The sequence below is a fragment of the Anomalospiza imberbis genome, chromosome Z (genome assembly GCF_031753505.1).
Source record: "Anomalospiza imberbis isolate Cuckoo-Finch-1a 21T00152 chromosome Z, ASM3175350v1, whole genome shotgun sequence".
Classification (NCBI taxonomy): Eukaryota; Metazoa; Chordata; class Aves; order Passeriformes; family Viduidae; genus Anomalospiza; species Anomalospiza imberbis.
Window position 1 is genome coordinate 38,832,184 of NC_089721.1, and position 23,444 is coordinate 38,855,627.

The following is a 23,444-nucleotide window of genomic DNA, read 5'->3' on the forward strand; positions in this document are numbered from 1 at the left end:
ACTTTTTTAAAAATTCTGTGATATATAATTTATAATTTTATCTTCACCAGCTTGAATGTACTGTTAGCTTTTGCAAAGCACATGTGACTAAGTTTGCATTCATGTCATGCTTTACTAGTTTAATTAGTTTTCTCCTCCTGCATACTACACTGTGCATTGTAACTTTAGAAACTTTTCACCTTAATGAATTAGCTTTAAATGTGTTGCTACCTTTTAGTTTCCAAGCTGTAAAATAGCTATTTTGTGTTCATTTGATATAGAATTGTAAAAACTGCATTTATTTATACAGAGGCATTTATAATACTTATTTTACAAATGTTCTTATATTCTGAATAAATTTCTAATGCTGTTTCTTTGCCTTGGGAGTTGTGTTACCATGGCTTGTCACCTTACTGTTGAATGGGACTACCTAAAGACACCTTGGCACAAAGATATCTCATCTCCATGCCATGTTACTGAGGGAGATGGTTTGACATTGTCAGTAAAGTTCACTTAACAGAGCCATGAAAAGTTAAGAACTTAGATCTGGCCATAGGTTTTAGCTGGGCTCAAGAACATCAGTACCGTCTACATCTTCAATGAACACTTTATGGAGATGGAAGGGTGCATGTGAAACTGTTATCACACATCCTATTATTTTAATAAAAAATTATATGGACCAAAACAAAAAGAAAACAAAATAATATTACATAAATATTCTAAAAGCAGTGATTGAAGTTCACACACTTCCTTTCTCCAGTTTGTCTAACACATTTTTTCCCATTGTGTTGAATGGTATCCACCTTTACAGCTGACTTTAAAAAATACTTCCTCTCCTGGCTAGAGGAGATATAATCACTGCTGGCTTAAGGCAACACGTAAACATTCTACAGTGAAAGAATAACCTGTGCCAGCAGCAGAGGCATCACATTCCACAATGACCAGCAATCCTTATATTCATACTTCAGTATTTCAATATGTTTATTTATAAAGTAATTTAATTTTACAGAGGAAAAAATAACAATATAGAAGAAAATGTTAACTTAGTCATAATCTCTCCTAAATGGTGTGCTTCAGTTTTGAATCAATTCATAACAAACAAAATCACAATCATCAGTACAGCAGATGTTACAGGTAGTTACAGATTCTACTTAATACAATTGAAGAGTTGACTAATGCAAACTTCCTTCAAAAGAACATAATGGAAGTTGTATAAAATCTGTAATGATTTTAACTCTTTAGCTGTACGAACTTTCTACTTAATGAGCACCAATGTGCCACTTACACAGAGGAAAACAGATTGAGTTCTTAACAAACAGGAGGAAGACATAACCCTTCATGCCTCAGCCACACCACAAAGCAGTGGCTCCTGTTTTCTGTGAGGCACGCAGTGCTGCCCTGAAAAGTGTCATCAGCTGGAAGCAATATCCAAGTCCGAGTCCTGGAACATGAACACCAGTCGAGCATTCTGCCTGAATTAACAACCCCACACTTTCTTCTAGGGAGGTCTGTTTTGCTTTTTAATGGTAAAAGTGCCTTGCAAACCCAGCTAAACTACTCCTCAGGGATGAAGTTAAACTTCCACATAGCGCAGTGCCATGCAGACACAGTAAAGTTCTGTTGCAAGTATTGGTGTGAGAAGTATTTGCTGAGAGCTCTTAATCATGCAGTTTTCCATACATTTTATGCATAACAAAATTATGTACCCAACCAGTAAGATACAAATTTCATCCCCACAGTTTAGTAATTTTGATGAAACATGCTTAAAAAAATTTGCAAAGTTCTTCTCACCATTGGAAATGTGTCAGAGAGAACTGTGTTTGCAGGATGTGTTTTCTTAAAAAGTTATGAATGCCTTATTTTAAAATGATTAATGCTCCATAAGCTGTAATCATTTTCTTAAAGGCACTGAACCCATACTGGAAACAAGAAGCTAGTTCTTCTGATCAACAATATAAATGCTTAAAAATTACAAAATATTCTGTTTTCAGTAAAATCCATAGAGACCTTTCCAAATTTAAACATTCTGTACTCTGTGAAATGTTAACCATTACTTAAAAGGAAGCATTTTTTTTTTCCTGGAAGAATTGAAGGAGAACTCGAAGACACTTTTGACTTCCCAAAAGCAGCCAGAGCTGAGAACAATTTAAAGATAAGGGTTTCTGTAAAGCTGAATCTGTGCAAAAAGTTAAGTCTTGCTGAACCTAACATTTTCAATATAAAGACAAACACCAAGTATTTTGTTTTATTGTACTGCTACCAATCTGGAACAGTTCCTCTGGTACAATCTTGAATATGGCCAATGTTGTTGTTTAATGTTGACTTCCTTTTAAGTTCACAAGCTACAAGAAAAAGTGAAATGCACACACAGCACAAATACTACTGCATCTATCAGTGCTTACATATGGGATTAAGAACAGTGCAAATACTAGCATTTAGCCTACTTCCATTCTTGACTACACTATTGCTATAAATGCATATGAACAAAAACCTATTATGGAAGAGTTTCTAAGTCTAGTTTACTGTAAAAGCACCTTCAGTTAGTTTGTATAAATTTACCATATCTTAAATAATTTTGGTTGTTTCAAAAGCTGAAATACTGTAATAACAAAAACAATTTGAAATTATGAAGTTGTGTATAAGCACCAGATTATTTAACATTTACAGTGCAAGACTTATTTACAGAAATCAATATAAACAAGAGAGATTATTCTACTAATTCTCAATAACTATAAGCTTCTAACACATTTAGAATATAGCCTCCTAACTTCAAACATGAAGGCACCTGGCTTTACCTCTGGAAAAGAAACCTGTTGCTCAGAATTTGTAACAAAACCCCAAGTATCTGAGGATTAAGCAGCCCACTGACCCCACAACTGGGCAGCCAGTTACCCCTGGAGCAGCAGTGCTGTCTTGTACCACAGGATACTGGAGTTTGGATTCTTAATGTAGACTCTTTGCTCTTCACACCATAATGACATGACTGCAAAAGCAAATCGCCACATTAAGTAAAGGCTGGAAGAATTGTATTCTTATCTGAAATTACAATCTGGGAGCAAGTATGTTAGAAGTGGCCAGACCTGAAGCCTGCCTTGTTTTAAAAGGAACCGTTACATCTGTAACAGCCACAGGCAGGTGAAAGAAAATCACTAAGTATTGTTCTCAAATCACCACATTAGTTCAGCAAGGTTGAAGCACAGCACAGAAGCCTGGAACAGTGATCAGGCCCAAAATTTCATTAGAAACAATTAATGTATGTTTGGTCTAAATAATTTACATTGTGTTAAAAAATAATAGTCTGATTGTGCAATAAAGCTATTTCCCTCTTTCCTTCCCAGAACTACTGTTGTCAGTCTTAAAATTATGCAAGACACAGTTACTTTCAAAAGCTGGATGACTGATGTACATCAAGGAAATGAAGTCAGCAGCACTTCAGTCATTTAACTAACTGGGGAGGCCACTCTTCAGTCCAAGGTCAAAGTAATAGAAACATTCTGAGGAGAGATGCTAAAAACCTCATGCAAAAGCAGGGAGTTGATGTAGTACAAGAAACTGCACACTAGTACCAGATTCCTAGCACCACACAGCTTAGGGGTTTTTGCTAAATATTTGTTTACTCTGCAAGTTGATTCCAAGAACACTGACTGACCGTTCATTATCTGAATAACCCCTAACATGGCAGCATTCTCAAATTGACAGTGTTTGTTTTTCAAGTATCTCAACACCAGCTCTTGAGTCGGACATGCAAACGGTTCCTATTTCCCTGTGTCTATCTCCTGTACAGTAAAACCTCACAGAACTAAAGCCTGTATATCACTTGCTACTTCTTCACTGTTTTATGGAAGATAATGTAAACAGTATTTCTAAACTCAGAAATACAATTATAAAGGGATGTTGAAATAAGAACATAAACAAAGTAAACAAAATGTTCACGGTGCAGGGCATGTTGAAGCCCACCAAGTGGATCACATGCCACCACATTTACATAGTTTTAGGATAAACCTTACTAAGAAAGCAGAAAGCAATGCTACTACAGGAAACGGTACCCTTATACAAAGAAGTTAGTTATTGCATATTTATCACATTTATTTGCAACTCACATTAAGGCTAGGTTTACTAAAATGAATGGCATATGTATAAGCTTCACTTTGGGTTGCTTAATGAAGCAACCAATGTCTCTTATACTGAACCAACCTTTCACTAAGAAGAAAAAAATTACACAGTAAACAGAGGGCAGCCAGCATCTCCTATTCATAGGATATGCTTCCATTGTTCTAAAGACTTCTTTTTGCCTGGGACAGGACTTCCCAAACAGATGACAGATGCTCCAAGTTCACCATTTCATCAACATCCCCATTAATTCACAGAGCACTAAATTATCTATAACTAATTTATCTGAAAAGTCAACTTACTTACAAAAAGATTTCCACAGCCCGTTATTTAATTATGCCGTAGAGTCCTAGTAGCTCCACAGGCAGTAGCAGCCTCAGGATATGATACAAACTTCTGCCTCACCATGAGTAAAGGCACTTTTGCTGGGAAATCAACTAAAATAGCACAAAGAAGTAACTAAAGATTAGTTTTCACCTGAAGCTGAATAACGTAACCTCCTCCAGCATAATCCTACCATCTCAATTACTTTTCTTTGTCATTGTATGGCCTTTGGATACGTTTAATAAAAAACAAAAACAAACAAAGAAAAAAGTGAATCAAAGCTATTCGATTGAGCTATTTAACAATTTGGTCTTGAAAAACAAGGCCCTCAGAACCCTTGTCCTCCAGAAGGAGGAAATGCTGTAGTCCATTTCTCCTGTTGATTGATACACAAGTTGAACACTCCCATGGCCAAAATTTTTACAGCATTAGAGTTCCAAATCACCTGGTGCCAGGCAGGTGAATAAACCAGGAGAAAGTTCTAAAGCTATTTATGAGGAAAACACTAGGTAGGGTGTATGAAGTAAGGTGGTTGAAGGAAGACCAGGATTTTGGTTTTGGATGACATATATGAGTTGCATAAAAACTCAGTGCATGTAGATACACTACAAGGGTGTAGTTCATTCAATCTATCAAGTTATCAATTACCTCTAAAGAAAAGTCTATTTTTAAATCTGGGACATGCTTGCTATCACAAGCTGCTGTGACAAATTATTCCAGTGCATTTCTCTCCACTGCAACGCAGATGCTCAAAACCCACTGACTTGCAGGTGATGTAATAGCTCATCACCCCAACTCTTACATGTTTTTTGTTCCTCCCCTCCATCCCCACCCCATCTTTCATGTCTTTTCTAAGAAAGCACTGTAGCTGAAAATGACTGAAGCTAGATCATTTAAATGCTAACTGTAAGTGCAATTCAATACTACTGGATATATACAGAGCAGATACACTACACAAGAGATCTGAGGACAACAGCACAGAATACAATACTGAACACCCTTGAAATAGTTGGAAGTCTGATTAAGCTGTTCAGTGTCACACAATGCCTCTATTACCCATGCACCTGCTTTTCTCCTCAGTGAGAGCTACAGAGGCTTATTTACACTCAGTATAAATTCTACACAAGTTACCTCTCACAGACAAGTTTAAGCTTCTCTTTTTTTCGCAAGCAGCTGCTTTGTAATTTCTTATGCAGCTGTGGGCACTGCACAAGAGCTAAGTTAGACACTTAGAAGGGCTGAATTTTACCCAGTTTGAGTGTCATTATCGAAGACCAAGGAAGAGCAGGTACAAAAAGTCAACATGATATAGATTTGACTAGTACTAGTGATTGCCCACCAACAAAAACTATCAGTGTGAAGGAGGGAAGGTATTTCGGGCAAACAATCAATACAGAGAAAGGATGACAGGCTGAGACTAGGTTTGAAATGTGCAACTTGGTTTTAAAATCACTAGGACAGAGGTGTCCTCTGAGAATTAGTTTCATTGCCACTGCATAATATTGCAATGTTCTACAAAATAATGACAAACAAGTCAAGTAATTTACATCAGAACAGTTAAAAGGTTACCAAGCTGGTATACTCCAACAGTTAAAAAAAAAGTCAATGACATTCTACAAAACACATGGCAAGTTACAATTAAAAAAAATTTAAAACCACAAAAAAAATAAAACACAAGTAAAAAGAATGCCCTCTAATGCACAACTAGGAACAAGTGAACTGAACATTGGAAAGGTACTTTTGTGGACAAAGGTTAGACTGCATTTAAAGTGCAACACTTGACTATGCCACTCCCATACTGCAAAGAGAACAAACCCTTCCAAACCAGCAGTCAGTCCCTGCATTGCATTTAAAAACAAACAAACAAAACAAAATAAAAAACTCCTGAGAAAGAGTAAGGCTGGATAAGAAACCCCCTCAATTGCAACAGGCAAGTTTGATTCTTATAAGTTTGCTGTCAGAGGTCAAAACTTTTCATTATGACATCATGGTCAAACTTGAAATTCAAGAAAGCTCTTGATGAAAAATCAAATTTGTAATGGCCATTGCATGCCATAGAATGTCCATCTACATGTTCTAGCAGTGCGTCTTCGCTGGAGCAACACATCTCAAATGCTGCTTCTGCTTTAAGAGAAAAAATATGAAATAAATTTTAAATGAGCAGTTGCCAATAAAAGTATCAATAGCAACACAAAGCCATACCTCAAACATATATTCAGTTAATATCTATAACAAAACCTCTGTGTTTGGTCATAAACAGAAGAAGGTAACTCAAAACAGCCATATTTACAAGTTGTCTACAGGCTAGAATAAATCTTCAAATTCACTGCAATCTGGAAATACTTTCAAAAGCCACATATATATATATATATATATGTATATTACACATATAATACTGTTTCATTTCTCAATAGCCATTTCTTAACAAGGAGAAAAAATGGCACTGTTTCCTGAGCAGTAAGTAAAGAACTGTGTGCATTCTGCTGCAGCTTATTACTAGCAGGACAGAAAGTCTTAAAACAACAATTACCAGTATTGTGTTGACTCAGATGCTTTTTTTCTAAAGTAGCTTTTAGTTACTTTTTCACTCAGACACCTTGTGTATCAATCAGTCTTAAAAATTAAAGAGAAGAATTGCAAGAGCAACATGAAACAGTATCTTTTTCATTAAAAAACAAACAAAACCTCAGACTACCTTGGAAAAACATGACTTTATAAGATTTGGAAGGTTGGCATGAGGAATGGTTGAGGAAAAGCCCGCAACCATCATTATTAGGGTGCCTTCAGCCTGTAACACAGGGCAGTGGATGAAAATTCTGACTGCACTTGCCTGTTTCAAAGTTATCTTGAAGTTTTCTTGGATTAAGCCTTTTTTCACATTTCTGGTGAAGAGAATGACCATACATTACACATTTTTGATAAAGAAACGGCATTATATTTAAGCATCATCTAAAAGGCATGCTGGTTTGTTTTGACACACTTCATGGATTAATTATTTTACCTCTAACTCAGCATTAAATCTGTCACATTACTTGATGTAGCAAACATGCTTTAAATCCACAAGTTTTTCAGAATCATGCAACCTTTTAACAGTCATTAAAACATTTCTAACATGCAGACTTTTAGGGGAAAATTTTGAGTACTTTCTAACTGTTTTAAGATGGAGGGGTCTTGCATATGATGGTGTGGAATCAACGTTGTGCAGGCATAAATCCACTCTTCAACGAGCTTGTCCCAAAAGAGGCAAGGGGAATGTATTTGCAAACATGCTGCTACTGCCAATTAAATTAACATGCTTTAGAGACACAAGCTCAAAACTCTCCAGGGAGGAGTTGTTTTAGCCCCAGGTATTGGGGCTGTAAATACAGCGATACAAAAAAAATATTGCTCTTTGCACTCTCTGCAAATTAAGAGTTTCCTGGCCTTCAAATTACATTAGGAAATTGTCACTGGACACAAAATAGTCACACTTCAAAAGACTGACCATCATGGAAACAAAAGTGAAACAGAAAAACAAATATTTAGAAAAGTTTGTGAAAAGCCTACAAAATAACTGTGGAGCATTAACAGTTACCTCCATGAAGATCTTACAGATTACCATTACAGTTTTTTCCTATCCATCTAAATTTCTGGGCTGTCAATTCACTCCTCTACGCTCAGACTCAAACATAACTAATCATTTTTTGCTGCAGTGAGGATTTTAGGACAAGTTTATGGTTTCTGTATGTTTACATGAATAAGAGAAAGAAGGCAATAACCCAAGAATGGGAAGAATCTCATTTAAAGCCTGTAAACAAGAAAAACTAAAGCCTGGACAAGCCAGCTGAGCTGCATAGAGAACTGCAGGCTCGCTGCTGCACAAGAGCCAACAAAGTATACTGAAGAGCCATAAAAAACAGCGAATCAAAAGCACATTCTACTACAAAAGAGAGCACAGCCCAGTGAGTCAACTCCCACTGAGAACTGGACAAACACAATTAGTAACTGCAAAGGAATGTAAAACTCAGAGTGTGGCACTGGAATTTACAAACTGCTGTAACCAGCTCTACTGTATGACTGAAAAACTATATGAGATTCTCGCATCCAAGACAAGTCTGTGTCTCAACATTTTTTGCTGGAGAGAAGGGAAATAATAAGTATTTACAACACCACTTTCTAAATATTGAATAAGAAAACCCTACAGTAAGACATCACACATGAATAAATAAGATGTGTACTACACTGAGTTATTACTACACACCACAGCAGGCTTTTACATGACAGGAACTTCGAAAGCTGCAGGATTGTGTACTGAAACAGCTGACAAATTTTCAACAGCTAAAACTACTTATTTATAAAATGCAAACTTTGAAATTTAGTATGCTTGTTTATAGATGTATATGCATACAAGGTAAGAAATGTTATACATCTACAAACATGTATCAAATACTCTCACCAAACATACTCTTGACAGATAGGCACTCTACTCTGTTTGACCAGGACATTGTCCTGGACAATTGTTAAGCATTACTGGAACCTATTACTGACACAGATACTGCATGTTTCTTACCAAGGTATGGTTTTGCTTAACTGGTTGACTATGCAGTCCATTTGTTCGCTTCTTTTGGCTGGAAGTGTCTTGATTTTGCTTTCTGCCATTGTTCTTCAGGCTCTGACTCTGCTGTTAAGTCCAAAATGAGTAGAGGGAGGAGTTTAAATGGCAGAATCGGACATCACTGGATTGATATTCCCTACTTAGTAACTAAAACTTTCCTCCAAGTAACTTCAAAACATGTAAACAGTTTCTTTTACAGAAAAACTGAAGCCCACTGAAATTAACCAAACATACACTCTAGCTACAGGGCCATCAACTGTTACTCATTCTCTATTGCACTGAATAGGACAGAATTATTACCCAATTAATTCAGTTCAGTGAATTTCCATGCACTGATGCAGATATACTAGAGATAACAGCAAAATGGCAAGTACTAATTACTATCTGTACATGAAACAACACAATTGCTACATGATACCACCACTTATAGTGAGAAGTGAGATAAATCAAAGAATTCCCAAGAGTATTCCCCCACTCCCATGTTTCTACTTTTGCATTCTGTGGTGATGAAATTCACTGGTTTTGTCCTAGATAGGAAACTCTCATGAACAAAGACATCTGTTTTAAATAGTCCAGATGCATATGCTTGCCTAAGAAACAACCTACCTTTATTTTCGAAACTTCAGACACCTCAGGATGATTATATGGCTTCTGTGGCTGTTTTGGCTTCACCAAGTGCTCTCCTGAAAAGCCATCTGTAAACACCTGTTGACTACAGCGAAGTTTGGATCTAGTACAGGAAAACAAAGACAGTTTATAACACAATTTCAAATCTACTGAGAGCAGAAGACAAATGTGAAAAAATTTTCTGCTTTTTGATAACAATCTGGAAGACAATCTTAAGTAACCTAGTATGGAAACTCTAATAATGCTCACTGACATTTGCATTCTCCACAGACAAGAGGCCAAGTCCACATTAACATTTGTCCTGTTGTTCTCACCATTGGTGTTGCCTTGGCTCAAGTTACTGAAGTCCTCTCATGGGGACTACAGGTTTCAACATTTGCTCTACCACTTTTCACTCAGCTGAATCTAAAGCCAGCAGCACATATTCCCCTACTGATTCCCCCAGGTTTTATCTAGCACTTCTTAGACTATTTTACAGTCTTGCTTTGGAGAGTCCTACTTTTCCTGTGCAGAAGTGCCAAAAATATTGAACTTGAAGCACTGGAAGTTATCTACTTGCTTTAGCTTCTGGGTTTTTTTGTTTGTTTGTTTGTTTTGATTCCCATAAACAAGACTGAGGAAATAATCTCAGTTCTTACACCTGTGTATCATCACATTAATTAAGTTCTCACCTTACTTACTGGTCTATGATATACGTCTATGCTTATTTTTCTGTTATTTACCTATTACTGGAACACAAATCCTTGGAGAAAGAGAAAAGGACAAGCAGTATTGTATATCATTGTCATTGTATAATATTGTCATATTTGTATGACCAGTGTTTTGTAAGAAAGAATATAGAGATGTTAAACTGACCTGGTTCTTACCTAGCTTTTTCCAAGTTGGACTTAGAGGGTGTGCTCCCTGCAGATAAAAAACCATTGTCACTGTCTGAGGAGTCTCCATTCCTTCGGGAAATCCATTCCCTCAATGGCCTGTGATCAAGGAGTAGTACAACAAAATCTACTTACCAAAACAAATCTAAAGAACTTAAAGTTGTCTGAAAGACTCTGGCCTAGCATTTGCCTCATCTCAATCATACCTGATGAAGGGAATTGCCATAAAAAATTTGTTAGGTGCCAAACCCATCTTGGACTTTGGGGTCATGTCATTTCTGTGGCATGGTAATTTGTTGATGGAAAACCACTCAATATTCTAGAAAAACAAGAAATAAAATCACAATATCCTCTACTGTAGCCTTAGCAGAATGTTACAAATGTGTATCAGCCACAATTATTTCCCTTAATTAAAAAATTACCATGGAAGACTTAAATTAACAGGCCACAACAGCGTTTTTCACAAAAGGTATTAACTCTTCTGACTGCCACTACAGTAGCAGCACAAACTCATTGCCTGATATAGCACCTAAAATATGAAAGGTATTAATCAACAACTAAACTCTGAATAAGAGTTTCATAAACAAACCAACCAAATCACTGCACACAGAATGCCATAAATAAATGTACAGGCTTTGAATAACTTTCAAAAACTTTTTACTTAAAGTGTTATCAATACTGGACCACTAATACCCATTCAAAAAGTAAGAAGGGTGTTTAGTTTGACAGTAAGTTTCAGGTATTGTTATAAAAGAAAAAAAATGGGGATAGGATAGGATAGGATTTGTGTTACTGTTTATATGTTATAGTTTTAATAGTTAAAATTGTATACTTAGCAGAATGGGGAACAAAATCAGGAATTCTGACCACAGACAGTATAGAAGAACCCAGATAAGATTCACTATCACAGAATCTACTCTGAAAGCCCCAGGTCCAGACAAGATGTAAATTATGGAAATAAGTTCCAAACTGAACAATTTTCAATATAGTTCTACAGGGAGTACAAAATCAGCCTGCCTGGTGGCATTAGATCAGATGAAGACAAAGCTTCAAAACTCTGTCATTGCAAGAACACTTCTACATTCCCACATATATGGTCACTGTTCTACAAAGTACCATATTTACTTTATATTTTAAAAAACCCTCAAATTTCATCTTATGTCATATTTTAATAAAACAGGTCTCTAACACAAGAAATTAAGTCCTGTCCAGTCAAATACCTTCCTTATTTACAAAGCAAGATACCCTGTTTAGTGACACAATCTGCATGGAAATATAGCTATTTTAAACTGAATTGCCATAAAGTTAAACTGAATTGCCATTCCAACTTCAAAGATTACAGATACCACTGACAGAGGTTCCAAAAAGTTGCTACCTGAGCTTTTGTCTTTCCCTTTCACAATACCTTTTAAAAGCCTAATGATACACAACATATCCAAAATAGTTCCCTTTTTCTGTCCTCTTCCCATCTTCCTCCTTAAAATATACTATTTTTAAAATCTGACAGTATTAGCCATGAAAGAAAGAAAACAATCCTTAGTTTTTTCTTTTGATATGTAGGCTTTTGCATGTCCCCAACTAAAAATTACAACTTGAGAATATATAGTTACATTTGCATCTGTAACTAGGAATAATATGAAATTATTAATATATACACCACCTACAAGAAGAGGAGAATTGTATTTTAGCAGCATGCTCTATTGTCTTTTCATGATGAATGGAGATGCCAGACAGATGGTCAAGTATCACACTTGCAGGCGAGCTGCAAGAAGTCAACACAAAACCCTACAGTGAAGAGATGCCACTGGTACCCAGCATTTAAGGTGTTCATTGTGCTTACTGGATTCATTATTTTACACACTTCTGGCTTTAAAAATCAACCTCTGCAAAGTTTCTACAGATTCAGACAAGGTGGCACATACCCGAATTTCCCTTCTAGTTTTGGGGTTGAATTTTGTGCTCTTGGGAACTCCAGGAATGATATACAGCCGTGCTAACTGATCATTGATTCGCAGCTCAATGTAGTCTTCTTTGCAGATATAATCTTTTATGTCAAACCCAGTTTCTTCAAACACCTGAAAAGTATTTAGATGAAATTAGCGTCTGTGTATTCAGAGTTATCCTTTCACAACCTACTACCACAAGTGAAGGAATGACAATTTTTCAGATATATCCATAAAAGCTGCTGGGAAAAACAAACCTTTACACATAGAGATTTGCTCAGAAATAGAAAAACTATCTACATGCTTTAGATTTCTCTGAAACTGCAAACCTGTTATGCAAGTTGAAACAATTCTATTACACCTTCATGTAGCAATTTATTATTATGGATGGGGTTAGTCTGTTGCATCCTGGGTTTGGGTTCAAATTATGGGTTTTTTCTTTGTTAGTTTTCCAGTTTTCTGTACCCTCGTGCATCCCCCGGGTTTTCCCCTACTCCTGTGGTTTCCATGCCCGTCTCCCCGTTCTCGCGGTCCCACTCACCCCAAAGCCCCGTGTCCGCCCCTGCCCTGTTCCCATTGGTCACTGTAGTACACGTCATCACCGCGATGTCTGTACCCATTGGGCGGGAGGGCTCCCCGTCCGCCCTGTCCCTCCCCTATATCACCCCACTCCTCGGCATGCTTGAGGCCATTTGCGTCTGTGCGAAGCTGGGAGTGGCTGCAGCTTTTCCACCGCAGCTCTCGCAGCCAATAAGGCATCCAGCCGCCACGCGGACGGATTTGGACGAATTCCCTGCCTCTTTGTTTCTTCCCTCACACCGACGGCAAAGCGCAGCCAGCAGCCCACCCCGGAGCGCGGCAGCAAAAGCGCCCGGGAACTGCGGCGAGCCCCGGCCCCGACGAAAAGCTGAGACACCCAAGCCGGGCATTCGGGAGCTGATCGGGGCTGAGAAAAGTAACAAGCAGCCGCTGTAGTCCTCATGAACTTCTGAGGTACTACTGAACTCTGTAGGCACTGCCAAGTGAAGACCTTTCAATTAGATTTTACACAGATGCAGCTTATGGTTTCAGATCTGTGCTGACTCCAGTGAAAGAAGTTGAAAGATTTATTTCAGATACAAAATAATTTGTCAGTCTATCTACAATGACAATCTAAACTGATGGAAAATAGATTATAACAATAGTGCTGTTCACTATTGATATCTAAATAGATTTTTCAAATTAACAACACCGTCAAAAGGTTTTTTTCCCCACTATAACTGTGTCCCCTTTAATCCTTTGGCTGGCATAACTTGAAGTAAAGAGGAAGATATGCTTCATGTAACTTGTTCTTGAAGTAGCTGTCTAGTTTATCCTTGATACTTAAAACAAAGAAACAAAAAAAACCCCAAAACCCTGTGATTTCTCAGATACTGATTCAGTCCAATTGAAGAACATTAAATGCATCATACTGCTTTCCCTCACCTTGATTTTCTCTCTCAAAAACTCTGGATGTATTATGTTGAATGAACACAGAATTTGTACCAGTAATATTCTTTTACAGGCCATTTTGAATATGCAGCTTTACTACATATCTAGGTCTCCAGGAGCAATAATTACCACAGATTATTTTTCAGATTTTACTTGCAATATAGATTGATTCTTGTTCCTGAACATAACTGAACATAACTGAAAAATAGAAAAGTAAAGTTCTTCACAATTTTTACATAAAATTCTACAACCTCCAACTCAGCTCCTTAGTCTCTTTACCCAAACCAGTGTACAGAGGCTGAATTCCCATTTCTCCAAGTTTTTACAGTTATGGTGACCCTTGAAATTAATACACCAAAAGTCATAAATTACGTAAGATTTCCCAAGCACCACAAGTAATGCTTAAATGTAAATTCACAGTTCAGCAGAGAACTTTAAAAACAGTACTCACTTCATTTAGCACATTTGTGCAAAAGAATGTGAAACATAAACTTTTTTTTGGTTTTATTTTAATATATAACCTCAACCTTGATATCATTTTGGAACTCAGAAAGGCACCAGAAGATGACTGCAAGAAGAGACTATTTATTCACATGACTTCAATATCAGGATTACCTAAGTAAATGCCTTTTCACCCAACACATATATCCTGATTTCAGCAAAATTTCAGTTCTTTATCTTAAAGGAGTTGATATAACTTACCTCTCTAGCAGCACAATCATGAGGTGCCTCTTCTTTATTTACTTTTCCTTTTGGAAATCCCCAACCAGATTTTGCTAAATAGCCCTGAACCAAAAGAACCTACAAAATACAAGGGAATGCAACTGTCAAACATGCAGATGTTCTAACCAATTTCATTAAATGTCTTCCCTCCACCATCCCCTTGTTCTCCAAAAGAATATGTTAGCCTCAAGGAAGGAAACCATTAGGCTTGCTGTGTTCTAGCAAAAACATTGAAATATTTTACAGAATCATGTAACTCAGAATAAAAAAATAAAATCTGAGAAGGAAAGCATGCAGAAGTGTGTTTACTGACTCACATATTTCTGTACACAGCCACCAATATCAAGTACTTGTCAGATCTCTGCGAATCTGACAGTGAATGTAAATTTCTTCAGAAGAAAAATGTAAACAACAAAGAATTACTTCCGCCAGCATATGCCATCCCTCCGTCCTTCACAACTATTTCCATACTTACATTTTCAAGTGTCTCATCAAGGATAATTGCACCATAGGTTGGCACTCCCATTTTGTATTCTTTCCACTCATCTAAAACCTTTTGTACGTCTTCACCTTGAGGCAGTAAAAAGGGGCAATGATTGAAGAGTATAGCAGCATGGTCAGGAAGATAAACTTAAGCAGCCAGTTCCAAGACACATACTGAATACAAAAGATATTCACTCCCTCCCCTAAGTCCTTTCAAGACAGATTCTCCACTACCAAGCACAAAGTCAGAGTACATCAAGTAATTCAGCAATTCCTATACATAATAATCTAAATAAGTGAAAAATCCCAAAAAAACAAAAACCAAAACCAACCAAACAAAAAAGACACCAAAAAAAAAAAGCCAACAAACCAGAAAAAAAAAACACACCAAGAAAAAAGATTGCACAAGGCTGCTTGTTTGAAGGAAAGTAATTTTGAAAAAAAAAAATAACCCCATAACAGTTATTTTGAATATGTATTATTTGCAAACACATTTTCTTAATTTTTAAGTGAGCAAGACAGAAAAAATGTCAATTCCTTGTGCTTAAAAATAAAAAAAAAAAAAAAAAATTAATGACATTTAGTTACAGAAATCGAAATTCTAATACACTTTATCAAATTCATAATGCAGAGAAAATATAAACCTCTATAACTCTAAAATTTTGAGAGAAAATCTTCAAGTCCCTAATCAAAGTATTAATATTATATAGTTCACATATTTTACTACCAATAAAAAATACTCCACAGCAGAATACTTAAAAATACACTGCAGCAGAACTAATATTTGTGGCAAATATAGGCTAGTAAGGGAAACATGTAATGAACATATAACATCTATTACACTGCATTTTTTCTGCACTGCCTACAATTACTAGAAGAACTCTGTTGGTCTGAAAATACATTTATAATTAAAAACATATATAAAATAACAGCATAACATCAACCACCAGGATATGACCATATTTTTACAGTTTACTGCTAAAAGCTGTAGTGTTTCAAAGTAAATATATGTTATGAAACTAACAGTTAAGTATGTTGTGTAGTGAAACCATGGATAATATTATCCTCAAAGTTAGAAGCAATACTACAATCTTGCATCAAGAACATATGGGAAAAGGTTAAAACTAAAATGCTTGCTGGATGAAAGCCACAAAGTTTTCCCAAGCAATGACTAGATAGTATACATTCCAGCAGCCCTTGCAAGCAACAAAAAAAGCAAAGGCCAACCATTTGAATTCAGTATAAATGCAGTTTCTACCCTACAGAAACTTCCAACAAATACAAACCACTGTCCATGGCAGAACACATACCACCTTCAACTACTTTAATATTTATGTCACTAGTTACTTAAAAATTAATTAAACTGTGGAGTTCACTTTGAAGAGCAACAACAGCTCACCCTTGAAACCAACCTAGCATGCAAACTACAACCATGAGAAAAAATCCTCGAACATCAGAAATGGACCATTTTCCATAGTTCTTTAGCAGTCCAAGAAATATCTCTTTTGTGGGTTCCACAAAATTATGGAAGCAGTGAACTCAGTAACATCACATACCTAGCAATGCTAACTTTTAATCATTAACACATGAACTGACAGTATCATACTATGAAATACCATTAACAATATTCAGTTTGCACTTTATCACTGAGACAGAAAATAATCAGAGTAATAAAAAGGATATCAGATTTAGCAAAGTCTCTTATCCCACACTGAGGTAATCCTGGTGTGTTTTGCATGTAGAAATCCAAATAAAACCAATGGGCAAGTTCAATCTGAAAACACACTCTGATTGCGTTGTCTCTCTCTTCACTTGGAATGTGCAAAATAAATCGGCTGCCAGGAAAGAAAGAGTAAGATTAGCCAAATCTATGGACTTAAATACAGCCAACAACAAAACATTGCAACAGTACAATTCTTGATCCATTAGCACATACAAACAGACCACCAGATCCTTCTTGTGTTCCACAAGGACAGTAAAAAGTTTTCACAAAGTAAAATACAACCTTTAAAGTCAAGAAGGAAAATGGATTATTATGATCTTTCAGAAACATCATTTACAATATACTAAGTAAATTAACTGTTGTGAAAACAGGGAGTGTGAAGACAACCTACTTAAATGGCTGTTACAAAAACGAAAGCATTTTTACAAGACCATTAAAGAATATCTGCAAACTCTGATATTTCAGTGCTATTTTTTTCAGGACACAAGTTGAACATAGTTAAGTATTTTCACTTAAAACCACAGTAAACTAATAATCTAGATAGATATTAAAATTCAATATGATCCTACAAATTTCCTCAGTCTGAAACTGAACATGGACAATCGGGTTTAGTCCAGATAATGGCACACAAACAGAGTCACTGAGATAAAAGTTTTAGCAGCACTGTGTGACAGCCCATTTTAGTTAAGCAGAAGAAGCTTTATTTATTTATGTGTTTGCATCAAAAGCAGAACCTCCTTTTTAGAAATGTAAGGTCATACACTCCAATGAACTTAAATCATTTGACGGAGATCTTTGACATTCAGCTCCTGAGTGCAACCAGCTAGAATTCCAAAAGTGCATAATATCATTGCTCAAAGGATAAATACAGTATCTTTACTTAAAATCTGACAAGCATGAATTGTCACAGGATCTCAGAATTGGCTGCCTCTCTAAGGCACTCTGGCCAAAGACAGAGGCAGAAGGTCACTGGTGCAGGCACACACCTGATACTCCCCAGGCTTCCAGGCACATTCACAGGTCCCACAAGTACTAGCACAGGTCTCCTTTTCCACCCCATAGCCCTGCCCAGATCCCAGACCCTCACACGCATCACAAAGGTCCCTGCCGCACCAGATGGTCCAGTCTGAAGTTTGCTAGTGAGAACACGTGCACAAACAGGTCTGGGGAAGACACCTGTATCCCTCCCACCCAGCATATGGGTGGTGACCCACAGTCATGCTGCAGCTGCCTGTGCTATGCCCCTCACTCCCACCACTTCCCCCACACAAGCTGGTTTCCAGGACACTCATCATTGCCACCCCAAACACTGGGAGCTGAGACCTCCTCCCGGGAGTGGCTGGCACTGAGTTCTGCTCCCTCACTCAAGCAGCTGACACCTTGCCCAATCTCTCACACAGCTCCCATTAGCAGCTGGCACTTCATCCTTGGAGAACACATATACAGGGGGTAGAGAGTGGAATTATCCAGACAAAAATAAATATTTACTAAGAAAATATAAGATAGGACAGTCTGTGACACTTGGGCAGAAGGGTCAGACAGAGAAGTGTACTAACTTGCCCAGTTTTACAGCCAGCCTCTTTTATACCCCCTTCTGCCTACCCTTGCTTTGTCCCTCCATGCTTCTCTTTTTGTGTGGCACTCCTCTCAACCCCGAGTGTGGGACTCCCCAGGTCTAAAGCCCTACCAGATACAAAGGCCAGGCTGATATTCCTGGGAGTGATGCCTGTGGTTTCTTGGCAGTTGGTCAATTAGTGCAATTAACAGGTTTGTTTCTTGTCTTTGTCTACTTCTCATTTCTTAGGTCTGTATCTACATATTTTTTCATTCTGATTCCTCTACTTTTTTCCTGTTTTCCAGGAGTAGGTCCATACTCAGATAAACTTACTGGAACAAACATTCCTATACCCCCTCATCAACCAGTGGCCAGGTTTGGTTTTCACCACCACCACCATATCATTCCTCTGTTGGGTTTGTAGCCTTGTACACTTTATTTATGGATTCCTCACCTTATAATTCTTCTGTTGACCTTGTAGCCTTGTATGCTTTATTTACTTTTTATACTTTTATTTCTCATCTTCTTATCCAATTTACACAAGGAAAAAGGGCCTTGGCCAGATACCATTAAAGACCTCGGCAGGCCTGAGAGGGAGTCTGTGTGAGCCTCATGAATTTCAGCATGGCCAAGAGCAAGGTACTGTGCCTGGGTTGGGACGATCCCAAGCACAATGAAAACACAGTCTGATCAGAGAATGGATGAAGAGCAGCTCTGGGGAGGAGGATTTGGGGTGTTGGTGGAAGAGAATCTTGACATGAGCTGACACTGTTGAGCTCCCAGCCCATTCTTGTGATGGAACATAGTGTGCACAGCAGGTTGAGGGAGGTGATTCTCACCCTTTATTCTGTTCCGGTGAGACCTCACCTGAAGTGTTGTGTCCAGCTGTAGGAACTCAAATAAAAGGTGATGGGGACCTGCTGGAATAAGTCTACTCTGAGGCCTTGCAGGACCTCAGGTGCGCTACAAGAGAGCTGGAGAGAGGCTTTCAACAATGTCATAGTGACAGAACAAGGGGGAATGGCTTTAAAGAGAAACAAGGCAGGTTTAGATAATAGGAAAAAATTCTTTACTGTAAGGGTCATGAGGTACTGGCACACACTGCCCAGAGAAGTTGTGGATGGCCTGTCCCTGGAAGTGCTCAGGAGCAATCTGATCTAGAACGTGTCCCTGCTTTTGGCACAGGGGCTGGGATGAGATGATCTTTAAAATCCCTTCAACCCAAAGCACTCTATGATTCTCCCTTGCAAAAATAACCTTATTCATACCAACATTTTACCACTCCCAATTTCTTTGGAAGGCTCTATTATGACTGCTGAAAAGATCCCTTATCTATAAAGCTACTGTAACTAAAAGATAAAAACTTAAAAGTCTATGTTACATCTAGTTGAGGATATTTTCTTGCCCCAGCACTGCAGCTGAACATAAATCTAAAGATAAAATATGCAGCAGTATCAAAGAGAAGTAAGAACATGCCAGGGATTAGACTTAGAGAACAAGAGCAAAGCCAACTACAATGATACTTATTAATCAAAAAGATAACTTCTAAGTTACTTAGACCAACTGAAGAGCTAACAACAGGCATCTCTAGGTTGTTCTACGCACAGCTTCCAGGTGCTGGCAGTGATGGGTTAATGCTGGACACACTGTGAGACACAGCTGGAGGCAGCAGCTGAGATGGTGGTGCCTGTGGGGAAGTGTATTTAAGGACAAAAATACCAGACAGGCAGAGGAAGTGAAAAAAACAGCATGAAATAGGAGGGCAAACACCAAAGTTGGAGAAGAAGAAGGAAGAGGAGATGTCCATCCTACAGCCTGTGGAGGATCACATGCTGGGGCAGATGGATATGTCCTGAAGGAGCCTCAGCCCATAGAAGTGATCCCACACTGGAGCAGGGGCAAAGCATAAGAGGGAAGAAGCCCCAGAGAGGATGTGTTACAGACTGACCACAACCCTCATTCCCTATCCCTTGAGCTGCTTGCAGGGGAGGAGGTAGAGGAGAGTAGAGAATGAAAGGATGAAGCCGACATGAAGTTTCCCTGGGAAAAACAAGGATGCAGAAAAAGCTCTTTTTCAAATGTTTTTTGAAGAGAGGCTGGGTGAGCATCTGTCTACTTGAGCAAGGTAAACCAACCACAGTCTTGAAGTCAAAAGATGGGGTAACAGCACTTATTTACAAGACAAAAGGAATTTCAAGAATCTGCTAAACCCACATTATGTCTCTGCACATCCACTTCTTTACTCAGTTAAATAACTCCACAGCACAAGTAGCATGACATGGATACCAGTAACTTGTTATTTAACAATACCCAGTAACTGAGTAGGAAAAATCGCCGGTCACTTTCTACCAAAGTATACCCACTACCAAAATACCCACTAATATCATATATAGATTGAAGAACATAGGAAATTACAGATATTTTTATAACACATTTATAACATTAACACAATCATAATACAAAACACCATTTCTAAGACAGAAGATGACAGTATCTTAAAGAAACATAGTAAGACACTGGGAGTGATCCTATTACAATATAAGATTCAAATACTCATGTGCCCTTCAATCAGTCACCCCACAGAAGTGACACTAACAGGCTGTATCAGTCTTGTAATCATTGCAATTCCTCTCTGTATTTTCTGAAGAATTCTTAAATCTTGTGACATATGTGAACAGGGATCTGAAAGGCAAGTTCCTCTCTCTGCAGGGAGGGCAAAGGAGACACAAATGGAAACACAAACATGCTTCAGAAGCCATATTTAGGGAATTTAAATTTTACATGCCTATCACAAACTCTTGACTCTTGCACTAGACAAGTGCAAAACAATACTGAGCAGGACAGTTCTACCTTCCTGAGGTATTCTCACTTCTAAACATTTTCACTCATTTGAAAACCGTAATTACAATAAGTAATTACAGTAAGATTACAGTAAGTAATCTTTCCTCTTCACTAACCTTTCCCTCTTTTACATAAATACCTAATAAGGAGTCCCTTGGAGGTGGTAAAATAGAAGGATTATTTAATGCCAAATATCACACGCAGTTTGATATTTGATAACATTCTGGGGATGACCGAAAAATTACAAAGTTTGAAGGGCTGCACCACAGATAATTAGAGGTTAAGACCTGACAGGGAAAGCGCAACTTGCCCCTTCTAATGAACACAGAATCCGCGCTTTATGAAAATTCAAACGCAAAGCCCCTGGAACAAGAAAAGCATTTCACTCTGAAAGAACCGACAAGCAGCTTCAGAGCGAAGGGTGTCCCTGTGCCTCTTCCCCTTCCGCCCGCTGGCACGTTCCCTTCCAGCAGAGGTAACTCACCAGAAGGGACTCCCTGCCACCCCTTCCAAATGAAAAGAGACCTCGGAGCAGCAAGTACCACATCAGTGCTCGGCTACACGTCACGCCAGCCCCACGCTCCCAGCTCTTCTTTCACCTGCGCAAACACCGCCAACGCAGTTCTATCTTTTGCGGCCCAAACCCCGCAAGAAACAATGTTCTTCTACTTCCCCCGTGCACTCGGCTGCTGGCCCGCCGCCGGAGCAGCCTCACACCAGGTCCAGAGGGTGCCGCGGAGAACCTTCCCGCCCTTCCAGGACAGATTCCATCGGGAGGGCGGAGCCTCGGGCACGGGGCGAGCCTCGTCCTTCCGCTTCCCGGCCGCCGCCCCTCGGCCCGGGGGGCCTCGCACCCCCTTAATGTCTCGAGCATCCCGGGCCCCGCACCCCGCGGAGCGCCGGGCAGGGGCAGGCGCCTTTCCCGCCCTCCAGCAGCAGCGGCACCGCAGCCCCGGGGCCGCCCCCGTCCCACGGCCGTACCTGCATAGGTCGTCCAGGACGCTGCTGGGGATCTCGGCCCGTTTGGTCTCCATGGGGAAGCGCGGCTCATCCCGACGCGGCGGAGGCCGGGGCGCAGGGAAGCGGCGGGGGCGAGGCCGCGCTGCGGAGGGGGCGGCTGAGCGGCGGCTCCCGGGGCCAATCGGCGCCCGCTGCTGGCGGAGCGGCGGCCAATGGGGTGGGGCGCGGGTCGGGACCGGCGCGCTCAGGTGATGGCGGGAGGCCAATGGGCGGCGCGGGGCGGGGTCGCCGGGAGCGCGCTGGTAACGCGGTGCGCCGGGCCGCGCCGGGCCTGGGGAGGAGCGGCCAGGGTCCAGCTCTGGGCTCCTCAGCACGGAGACAGAGAGCCACAGGAGGGGGTCCAGCAGAGGCCATGAAGATGACCATGGTGTGGGGCGTCTCTGCTTTGTGAGGAAAGGCAGCGGGAGCTGGGCCTGTTTAGTCTGGAGAAGACTGAGAGGGGATCTCGTTAATGCATGTAAATACCTCCAAGGCGGGTGCCAGGAGGGTGGTGCCCAGCGACAGGACGAGGAGCAATGGCCCTAAACTAAAACACAGGAAGTTCCACCGCAAAATGAAGAAGAACTTCACGTTGAGGAGTGGGAGAGCTCTGGAACCGCTGCCTGGGGAAGGCGTGAAGTCTCCCCCTGTGGAGACATTCAAACCCACCCGGACGCGTTCCTGTGTCACCTGCTCCAGGTGACCGTGCCTTGGTGGCGGAGGGGCTGGACGGGATCATCTCCGAAAGGGAATAATTCTGTGATTCTGCGAAACAAAACGGGCTCTGGTGGCGTTCCCGGAGGAGCCTCGCTGCCGGCAGAAAGTATCGCTGCTCTCTCCGCGGCAGCTGCTGCTGCCATTGCAGCCTCTGATTTTAAGTAGCAGCGAGTATTTGATGCATTTCTCCTCTTGTTCTTCCCCTTCCTTTCCTCGCCAAACTGCCTGAGCTCCGTCTGGCTGCTCTTTCCCTCAGCGGGGTTGGGGAGAGAATCAGCGAAATGAGAAAACTTGTTGGTTGAGATAAAGACTAAATTGTCTAGTGAGTTATTGGTATTGACTATTAAACTATAGGGAATGTAAAAGCTGCACACATTAGAAAGCAGAACAAGAAATTAATTCACTGTTTCCCATGACCAGGCAGGTGTTCAGCCATCTCCAGAATGGGGATTCATCATGTGTAACAGTGACTTGGGGAAAC

The 23,444-nt window shown here is 39.6% G+C and overlaps 1 protein-coding gene across 1 annotated transcript; it reads right to left on the reverse strand.

Moving 5' to 3' along the window:
- Positions 1 to 942: 942 nt before the first annotated feature.
- On the reverse strand, positions 943 to 22,379 carry DCP2 (decapping mRNA 2). The gene is made up of 11 exons (XM_068176007.1): positions 22,229 to 22,379; positions 16,812 to 16,963; positions 15,121 to 15,248; positions 14,625 to 14,723; positions 12,432 to 12,584; positions 10,716 to 10,828; positions 10,501 to 10,608; positions 9,614 to 9,737; positions 8,963 to 9,073; positions 7,244 to 7,295; positions 943 to 6,534 (listed from the first exon to the last, which is right to left on the reverse strand). Exons 1-11 carry the CDS (start codon positions 22,279 to 22,281, stop codon positions 6,371 to 6,373), a joined length of 1,257 nt encoding a protein of 418 aa, XP_068032108.1. The 5' UTR covers positions 22,282 to 22,379; the 3' UTR covers positions 943 to 6,370.
- Positions 22,380 to 23,444: the final 1,065 nt, after the last annotated feature.

What these genes read in the sequence shown, in the direction of transcription:
- DCP2 (XM_068176007.1), bottom strand. Translation starts at nt 22,281, where the DNA reads ATGGAGACCAAACGGGCCGAGATCCCCAGCAGCGTCCTGGACGACCTA. An exon ending in TCCAACTTGGAAAAAGCTAG is followed by an intron (nt 9,738 to 10,500) that starts GTAAGAACCAGG and finishes TTCCTGTACTAG; the next exon opens with ATCCAAACTTCGCTGTAGTC. An exon ending in TCAAGATAACTTTGAAACAG is followed by an intron (nt 6,535 to 7,243) that starts GCAAGTGCAGTC and finishes CTCTTAAAGCAG; the next exon opens with AAGCAGCATTTGAGATGTGT.